At 42.9% G+C, this 9,945-nt stretch overlaps 1 protein-coding gene across 6 annotated transcripts in view; it reads right to left on the minus strand.

Annotated features, from left to right (window-relative positions):
• The window catches only part of atp2b3b (ATPase plasma membrane Ca2+ transporting 3b), a 108,575-nt gene extending 99,272 nt beyond the window's left edge, over nucleotides 1-9,303 (minus strand). For 2 of the 6 annotated variants that reach the window (XM_037105013.1, XM_037105008.1), the window contains exons 1-2: nucleotides 8,213-9,303; nucleotides 1,452-2,283 (exon numbers count right to left, since the gene is read on the minus strand). In XM_037105013.1, the coding sequence (XP_036960908.1) occupies nucleotides 1,452-1,701 (250 nt within the window). In that variant the 5' untranslated portion in view covers nucleotides 1,702-2,283; nucleotides 8,213-9,303. Of the gene's footprint in view, nucleotides 1-1,451; nucleotides 2,284-7,621; nucleotides 7,869-8,204 lie in introns of those variants that run through there. The other 4 variants (XM_037105009.1, XM_037105010.1, XM_037105012.1 and 1 more) reach the window with 4 other exon arrangements.
• Between the last annotated feature and the right edge of the window lie 642 nt (nucleotides 9,304-9,945).

Here is a 9,945-nt window from a genome sequence, read left to right on the forward strand (position 1 = left end):
GTGTTTTAGCATTTGGGTAATCTTTTGCCTTGCGTGGAACCTGTTTTTTTATAGAGCATTGACTGGCCTTGTTATTTGTTTGTCTTATTTGTTTTGTTTTTTGTGGGGATGTATGTATTTTGGTTTTGTCTTATATGTATGATGTGGGTGGTTTCACAACAAATTAATCAAATAAAAAATGTGAATCAGTCAGCTTTTTGGCAACTCATTCAACAAGGATGTGCTATCGTTAGGTCTGCGGCTAATGATTATTTTCATAATAAATTAAAAGGTAAGTTCACCCAGAAATGAAAATTCATTCATCATATTCTCATCCCCATGCCGATGGAGACTTGGTGTTCACAAAACATTTCTGGAGCTTCCCTGCAAAACAGCGTAGCAGCATTCTCCCAAACAACTGATACAGCCCTAAAGTTTGCACTTCGCAGCTACAGTGAAAATTTTGGAGGGAGTGGATGACTGGATTTTAACTTTTGGGTGAATTTATACTTTAGACTGTTGATTATTTTTTACAATTAATTGTCTGAAAACACATGAAAGGATGTCTTCATTGCTTGCTTTTATTAATTTAAATGTACATTTCAAAAACAAAGAAATTACAATTACAAAGGAAGAAAACTGTTACTTATTATTGTAAAAAAAAAAAAAATTATAATAATTAAATCCCTTAATCAATCCTGTCTACTTCACTCCTGCACACTTCTACTCAAATCATCCATTTAATGATTTACTCTTCACTTTTAATCCATTCATCCAGCATAATCCCTTCATCCACCCGTTTTCTCTTTGCATCCAACTCCACCAACAACTGCTTTCTATAGCCAGGATTATACTCTGTGAGTAAAATGTGTTTATTCTGTTTGATGAAGTGCTTTAATTTCATCATGCATCTTCTTTGAGATTCGTTGTGCTACACTGAAAATACTGCTTTTCAGCATCCAGTCTACATGTTTATTGTTAATGCACAAGTAAAATAAGATAAGCCTTGCCTTGATTACTTTTTGTGATCTAACCACTTTGTTAGCATGTTTGTGTTGCAAGAATAAAATTAATCGTGATTGGTGACCACATGTTCTGTTTGAGCCAAATGATGATGCTGTAGAATTAAGACAGTACACAGTTTGCAGCAACTACACTAATGCAGTGGCGTTAATATGTGACTCTCTTTGGGAGAGTCAGTGAACCAGTTGTCCCTGCTAACCCATGTACATTCATTTTCTACAAATCCATCCATCCACCTAGCCAGCCCACAAACTTTTCACCCATTGATTTATCTATACATCCACCCAAACAATACTCCATCAGTCTATTTATACAATTGGGCCTTTACCCATTCATCCATCCATCATATACATCTCTATTATTAATCCACCCATCCATCCATCCATCCATCCATCCATCCATACACCAATCTACTTTCCCAATTTAACCATCCATAACCGATTGCTCACCTTCAGTGGGGCTGGTCTGTAGTCTCTGGCAGAGCCCCTCTGTGTCTCCATAGCTGTCCTGGACCTTCTGCAGGGCGTCGACCCCTCGGAGCTCCATCAGCTCCCTTAGCTCATTCACCGTGACCACGAAGTCTCCCCCTGCATGGCTGCCATCTGTCCTTCCTCCTCCTCCGCCCCCACCTCGAGTCCCTTTGGGATAAAACTCCACTGCGCTATTTGCCATTTCACCCATCGTAGCTGTTGTTGACATGTCAGGAAGGGTTTTTTTGGTCCTCCTTTCTCTGTGTAGTGTGTCTTCAACTCACTTCCCCTTTCGTTTGGTTGGTGAAGGGCTGTTCATGTGCTCAGAAGAATCCTGGTACAGTCTTGATTTCTTACTTAAAATTGTGCAATTATAATATACTGTACCTAAACCCTCAGGTAATTCTATGGACAATGAAGGGGCGTTGGCTGTGAATTTCTTTTTCTCCCAACAACCTTGGCCTAGCCTCCCACTGCTCCTTTAATTCTTCATAATAAGAGGAGGAGGAGGAAGGTGAGGGGGATCAAGGACAGCGAGCAGGGGAACTTCAGAAGCGTAATGTCTGAATGAATCCAGCTTTCTTTTACTTTGTCTCCTCTGCAACTTCGCTCTTTCCTCGTTTCTGTCCCCCTCCCTCCAGGGTCACGGCCAGTCCATGGACGGATGGATGGACGGGCTGACAGACTCACAGACCAGGATGGACAGATGATGGACAGATGGAGAGAGGGGCAAGCAGGGCAAAGGCAGCTGATAAATCAGAGAGAGGAAATGGATCCAGTGCAGAGGTAGCTACTGCTTCACCACCAGGACCTATGAGAGAGCCAGGAAGAGATAACACGTTACCACTCTGTTCTGTTGATCCAACTGACTATCATTGCATCAAGTTATTTCTGAGGCAACATATTACACACAGTAATTTTAGAAAAGGGGTGCAAACATGATACATTTGACAGCATAGCAAGAGGAGCAGCAAACATTCTCAGTTGTAAGACGTATCACAATGTGGACATAGAAGATTCTGCATCAATTGACACAGCATAATTGAGAGATTGCAGCTTATGTTGGTTGTTGATTGTCCGGCCTTGGCTGGATAATAAGGTTGTAAAGTTACATCACGACATTGCTCTCATGCTTTGAATTGTGCACAAACTCATGTTAGCAGATATGCTGGAGGTAGGCAGAAATCACCAGTGAGGGGAAAAAAACACACACAGCCGTGTGACATCACAGCTTTCAATGTGCCAGTATCAGCTCACACAGATACTGCTTCTGACAAGATGCAAATTCTATATTGCAGACTGTTGTAGTCTGATAATTGAAAGGACTTTCTAAATAAAAAGAGAATTCAAATGATGAAAAGGTGGCCGTGTGCAACCATATAAATAATGGCAGGTACCGTATATTGACAATCATTGACAGGTGAACAGTAATCAAATCCAGTTGTGTGTACTGTACTGTACTGTAGATTCACCCATATAAAAATAAAATTGAAACCAGTACTGTCAAAATATTATCTCACAAAGTGATTATGGTTTGTTAATACATCCAGCAGATACTGAGCAGAATTTGGATTCATTTGGAGGTGTGTTTTTGTTCACCTCATAAGTCCATTATTCACTCCGACTCTGAGGAAGAAAAATGATGCTCTCTGGCTGTTAAACGCTTCTCTCTGATCACCAGCTGGTTGATAGAATAATAGAATAGAATTACTTTAATGATCCCAGACTGAGAAATTATTTATGTATTTATTATTTTCACTGGATATTTCTGCTGTTTGGTACCATGCAGATCCTGTAGCATTACTAGCGTACATGTTTGAACTTTCTGCACTGTCTGCTGCTTTTTTATTGGTCATATGTGAGTGGATTGTCATGTGATGTGAAAAACTGGACCTTCCCCATCTCTCTCCATTGTATAAACAAGCCTGTTGACCATAGGTTGAAGTTAGCCCCATTCACACTGCCTTTTGAAAGAGGTCTGGAGGGACAGTTTCATTATGCCTCTGACCTCCCAGCAACAGAGCCGCAGCAGAGGCAAGACAACCTCTGTGTTAAAGAGCAGGCCAGCAGCACAGATCAGGGGTGTGTCTGATAGTATTCACACTCTGAACACAAAACAGATTCTTCACTCATCAAATAAAAGAGAAATGTCCCACACTTGAACCCACAAAGCAACGTTACAGGACCAAACAACAGTAATGTGGTAACTGGTAGTGTCTTTGACAACTGATATTGGTACTAGTGAAAGAGCCAGACTGTTTACTGATGGTGATTATGTGATGTCATTTTGAGATAAAAACATATCTTTGCCACTTTCCAGGATGCATGGTGGGTCAGGATCTCAGTGTTGTGATGTTTGCCATGATGCCTCTTTTGGTTCCGCAGTGCCGGCATGCTGTGTTCAATGTGAACAAAAAAAGCCGGCGTAAAAAGACCTTCGTTCTTTAGATACTGCAGAATCTGTCAGTGCGTTTACATGCACAGCTTAGTCAGATTACAGCCATAGTTCAACTATGCCACTCAATCAGACAACTGCAATTATCCAAGTATACATGCCGGTGAGAAAATCGGATTATTGGGCCAGAGCATGTCATACCCCAGTACGCTAGGTGGCGCTGTACCCATTTCAACTAGTGGTAACAGAAACACCTCCGGCTGACCTCTTTACGTCACCAAGTGCCTTGGCATTCAAGAAAGATGGTTTACAAAGAGTGAGACGAAGCTATATCTTTGTACATTTAGCATATGGTGTACATGATAATTACACATTACTAGATGCACAGTGGTGCTTTATCTTGAGTTGATTTCGGAGGAAAGATGCCGCCGTCCGCCTGGTTCCGGCTCATGGCCCCGGGGGAAAAATCTCGCGCCTGCGCAAAACGCAAAATCCGATCCGATCCGCTGGAATGTTTACATGCAGGAGTAATGCGACTATCAATCGAATAATCCGGGTGCTTTAATTCTACTATGACAAATCCAATCTGGTCTGATTTTAGTCAGACTAAGGTGTACACATGCTAATTTGGTTTTCTTAAGTGTCATGTAAATGCACTGTGTGTGAAAGAGGCTGTTGTTTAATGCTGCTGGACTTCATATTTTTTTATGAAGGACTCAGTCAGGTTACCTTGTCTCTGTTTCTGAGCCCACTGGCTTCTAATCGAGACTTAAATCCTTAAAAACACCTCACTAGGGCTCTTGCGTGCACTGGTCCACCCAATAATACATCTTCATTTAAATTCTGAACATATGTTAAATTACTATTAACACAAATAAAGGAGCAGATGAATGTTTTTTTTTTTCATTTAATTCAAGTGCTGATGAGAACGCTTATAGCTGCTTTAATTGATCTAAAAGATCAAACTTGGTGTTAAAACTACACACCGTAGAGCTCACTTTGTGTCTCACACATACACACAGACATACATGACATGAGTAAGTGGTATATAAAATCCATGCTGAGAAAATAATCTACAGAAAATGTGTTTCCAGGCTAATATTTATTCAAAGGCAGCTGTGGATACAGCCATCTGGTTGATGCTTGTTAAAAAAAATACTTTCATGTCTCCCAGTGCGACAGTGTGGTTCATTGATGTGTTCTAATAGATTAAACAATGGGGCTTGTGGGATTGTTGATTGTACAAAAAATAAAGATTTTCAGTTGGTTTCCTGGGTTAGCCCAGATAACTTTCATCAGTACAGGTATGTCCAGTGCATCCACTGTGAGACAAACCATGTCATGCCTGGACTTATCCACATGCCTTACACATGTGATAACAATTCATGTTCAGTCTAATAAAAAGGTTGTGAGACCTGAAGAAAATGACATTTCCTGGAGCGGGCTGCTCTTGTTGAATCTACTGAAAAACTATTTCCTAATCACTGAATTAACATTTCAACCCATCCATGGAACTGATTTAATTAGAATAAATCTGGCACCGATAGCGTTCAGGACTGCCGGGTAGAACAGCGACTTGCTTTCCTTCAGCCACACTGACTGAGCCCACCCTACTTCCCACATGAGCAATTAGTGCTGCCTGTAACTAAAAATGTTCAGCATCACAATAATGATTCTGACAACATGTTCAGATTTCCTATCAGGGTATTTCACATGAGGATGAGCAGGAAAAAACAGAAGTAAAGCTCATCCTTTTTTCCTCCATCCTCTCCACTCTTCAATCTCCCTCACCTCCCTCTTCCTCTTGCATTTCTTCCCTCCCTTTTTTCATCTCTTCCCTGCCATGCCTCAATCCTGACTGAGAGTGTTAGTTTATGTCTGAGTCACCCTGCTTTGCCTTTGAAGCTTCCTCTTGCTCTCCATCTTCTCTTATTTGCCTGCTTTCCTGTCTGTCTATCTATCTATCTATAGGTTTTCGGTCAGTTTTTGCTTGCCTTGTTTTGTGGTGTCTCATTGCTTTTTATTATTTTACCTTCCTCTTTTTCCTACTCCTGACTCTCATTTTGTCGTGTTCCCTGTCTATCTGCTTCCTGCTAGTGCAATCATTTATTTACTCAGCCAGTCGCACATTTTCTTCTCAGCCTGATCTCTTACTCACTGGTTCTGTCTGATTTTATAACACTCTCTCAAGAAAAAGCTCTTCTGTTCAGCCTCCCAACTACTGCAAATAACTCTGACTGTGTCTCTCTGTTTGTCCCATAGCTTTGATGTGTACAGTGCACACATGTACGTGTGTGTCTGAGTCTGTATTACATAAATTGCAAGAAACAAAAAAACACTTTGTTTTCCAATTTGTTACACCTTCCTAATTCTTTCATTCACACACACACACACACACAAATAAGTTCCACTGTAACAGGGTGCAAACATCACAATGTACAGTAAACACACAAAGACACTAACACTCATGCCCAGAGACATCATCTATGTCATGACACACACAGTTCTTTCAAAATAAAAGTCAGAGCGGGAGGGACAGGTCTGTACTGGCTGAAAATGTGTTTGAACGTGAGAAGAGTCACACAAAAGGTCACCAAAGTCCTCAGCAGCCTGCCCATTTATCCTTGATGCTAGCTGTACACTTCCACCATCCCTCAGAGGGTCACGGCAATTTGATTGTTTTTTGGGTTTTTTTGTTGTTTTGTTTTGTTTTTTTGTAGAAGGACCTCATGCGTATGGTTTGTGTGTGTGTGTGTGTGTGTGTGTGTGTGTGTGTGTGTGTGTGTGTGTGTGTGTGTGTGTGTGTGTGTGTGTGTGCGTGTCTGTGTGCGTGTCTGTGTGTGTGCACCGGATGGGGCAATCCAAGCTACATGAACACTCACACACACAAGCGCATGACACTAAAATATGCGTTACTGTCTGCACTTCTGGTGCACACAATTGCCATCCTAAGTAACCATGTTCACATTACTTCTGTGTGTGTGTGTGTGTGTGTGTGTGTGTGTGTGTGTGTGTGTGTGTGTGTGTGTGTGAACTTGTCAGTATTTCATCTCTCCTCCTACACAGGCTAGTCTGTGATCCACCTGTGCACCTGCAGTCCTACTTTCTGACAGGCATCTGAAGGGTCACCTTTAGCAGAGCCCTTCTATTATCTGGGCTGTTGCCGGCCGTCACTGGCTCAGCGCCAGTCACACACTTCTGTAAAGCCCAGCGGGAATAGCACACTTAGAATTCGACACAGTCAGTGGCTGGAGCTATTAAAGGTGAGCAGCCAACAGGGTGCAGATATCTGCATTACTCTAGAGCATATTGAGACAACTGGATGGTACTGGTGATGAAGAGAATGATGATGACGATATGATGATGGGGGGTTGGAAAGAGAGAGAGAAAGTCCTTGCAAAGACTGATCCACGTCCACCCTGATGTATATCCATCTCCCTTAAGGCATGCACAGACACACACACCCACACTAACAGTATGTCATGTCCCTCCCAGAAGAGCCACTATCCACCTCAACCCAAAGCTACACACTCACACACTTGATTCAAGAAATGGCCCTATTCAACAGTGTGTTTCCCACACAAAACGACCTTTCCTGGTCACCTTCAGACGTGCCTGAGCTTCAGCCCACTGTTCATCCTGGTCCTCAGCACATACATGGCAACAAGAGGAGGTCCTGGATAACGCTGACAACTGCACCGAACGCCTACTAATAATGCAAGGAGAAACTGACAATGGTGCGCCACTTGCCTACCCTGTGTCCCTCCGCAAGGTTACCGGCCCGGCCACCGCTGGCCCGCTCTGCTCGGCCCGGCTCACATCCACCCTGCGCCGGGCAGCTTGTGAAGGTCCCTCCGGCCAGAGATCATTCCGAGATTAAACGGACAACCCCGCAGCTCAGGTGCAGGTGCGACGCGCCGTAACCGAGACAAACAACGCAGCTGATAGCCGGTAGCCTACAGCCCGGTGCATACTAGAGGCAAGCGACAGCCCTCCATCAATTGACAGGACACGGGAACGGGGACGGACAGATATGTATCATTAGCTCTACACGCGCGCCCAAGCACATTGATGCGTGCACGCGCACGCACATATTCCCTCACAATGTAATCGCGCTGTTTGCCAGGGTATTATGGTATGCCCTCCTGTATAGGCTATCATTACAGCTGTGTCAGGCCTGTGCTGAGAAATTCCCCATGAGGCCTGTTTTACATTCTGCCAGTCCGTTCGAAACCTCCCTACACGCTATTAATGAAGCCACACATCCCTCCTAATAAAACTGCACCCGGGCGCCCGGGGTAAATAACAGTCACGCACGCAGGCGCGCACGGACTCACCGACTCACCGTGCAGGCCGAGCTCAAGGACATCAGCATCTGAGCGCGGGCGGGGAGGCAGAATCCCCGTTAATCTGCGTGTGCGTGGAGTAGAGAATGTCCCAAACCGGATGAGAGGATACAGGAGGGACCGGGGCTGCGGCAGCAGCCTGCAGTCCGAGGGAGTGGACGGATGAAAGACGACGACGTTGCTGATGAATATTCCGCTCCGCGCGGTCACCTGACGGCTGGTCGGCGGAGTTCTGCGGCGTTTGCGGGGAAAGAGAGAGAGAGACGGGCAGAGGGAGAGAGAGAGAGAGAGAGAGAGAGAGAGAGAGAGAGAGAGAGAGAGAGAGAGAGAGAGAGAGGATGCGCCGGGTTGGGGGGCTAAACACCTCCGTTGCGGGGAGGAGGGGCAGTCCGTGTACCTACAAGAGGCGAACTGCTCCCGGCGGTGAGAGTTGCCAATTTGATCGAACTCGGTTAACTATTTAGGGCACTGGGAGATAACGAAAAGAAAGAAAGGAAAAGAAATGCTGCGGTGAGAGGAGAAGCTCATGCGACATCTTTGAGGGAGGAGGAGGAGGAGGAGGAGGAGTTGAGCTCAGTCGCAGCATCCGAGAGAAGAACCGAGAGAGGGAGGGGGAGAGGGGTGGAGGACTGCTGCATACGTCACCCTCCACCTAATCAGCGGCGTGATGACGATACCAGACACACCACAGTGCACGCTCTTTATGTTGGGTTCTATCAGTTAGTATTAAGAGCCATCTTTTAAAAATACAGAGACGAAGATGATTCCATAAAAGACGTTTCCCCAACCACGAGGCCTGTTGTCACACATTTAACATCATTCTGTTCTACTTTAATAGTGTGCTGGAAAATGTTTATTGAGGTTAACATACCCACAGTTAGCCTACACACATGGCATGGTTATCATATGGCAATAATATATAATTTTAAAAAATCATCAAGATTATAAACCAACATCATTAGACCATCATAGAATATTCAAATACAAAAACTGTTCTATTGACCTAGGTTTTGTTTTTTTCCTTTCTTTATTTATTTTTTTTAACCTGAACCTATTTATTTTGTTATATTGCCACACTGGCATTTTGTTTTCTATACCTCTCCAATGTGAAAGCCTCCCATGTTCCTTTTTGTTAATAGTTCTTAACAATGTTACATAAAATGTTAAAAAAACATCTGAAAGAGCTACATAGAAATATATGCAGGTAATCTGTGACTATTTATATGATAATGTCATTGTATACATACATGTGCTTGAGGCTGTTTGTAACAGACTGTGGCATTGTCATTTGTAAATGCTCTTTCTAAATAAATAAAAAAAAAAAAAGAATATTCAAATACAGTGTTTATCATGCAAGCACAACTTAAATACACTGATGTTCAAATACAGTCTTTAATTTTACATTTAATTAACATTATTTTAAAAAAAAAAGTCTGTAAGTTGTTTCTTTCCATCTACAAACACATTCCAACATATAATACAATACAATCCATATTTTTGTAGTATGGTGCTGTATCTCTGCTTTACTACTAAATTAAGCGGAGGTTGCAGAATTTAATCTGAATAATATGAGCCACACATAGACACGTCTGTTGCTGAGCACAAATTTAATGAATACAAACTTACTCCGCCCTACCCATTTCAACATCCTAGTAGGGCATGTTACTCATGGACATGACAGCCCTCCTTTTCTTAAAATTAAACTCTTCTTATTTACAGAAAATATAACTCA

The sequence above is a fragment of the Acanthopagrus latus genome, chromosome 7 (assembly GCF_904848185.1).
Source record: "Acanthopagrus latus isolate v.2019 chromosome 7, fAcaLat1.1, whole genome shotgun sequence".
In the NCBI taxonomy this organism is placed as follows: Eukaryota; Metazoa; Chordata; class Actinopteri; order Spariformes; family Sparidae; genus Acanthopagrus; species Acanthopagrus latus.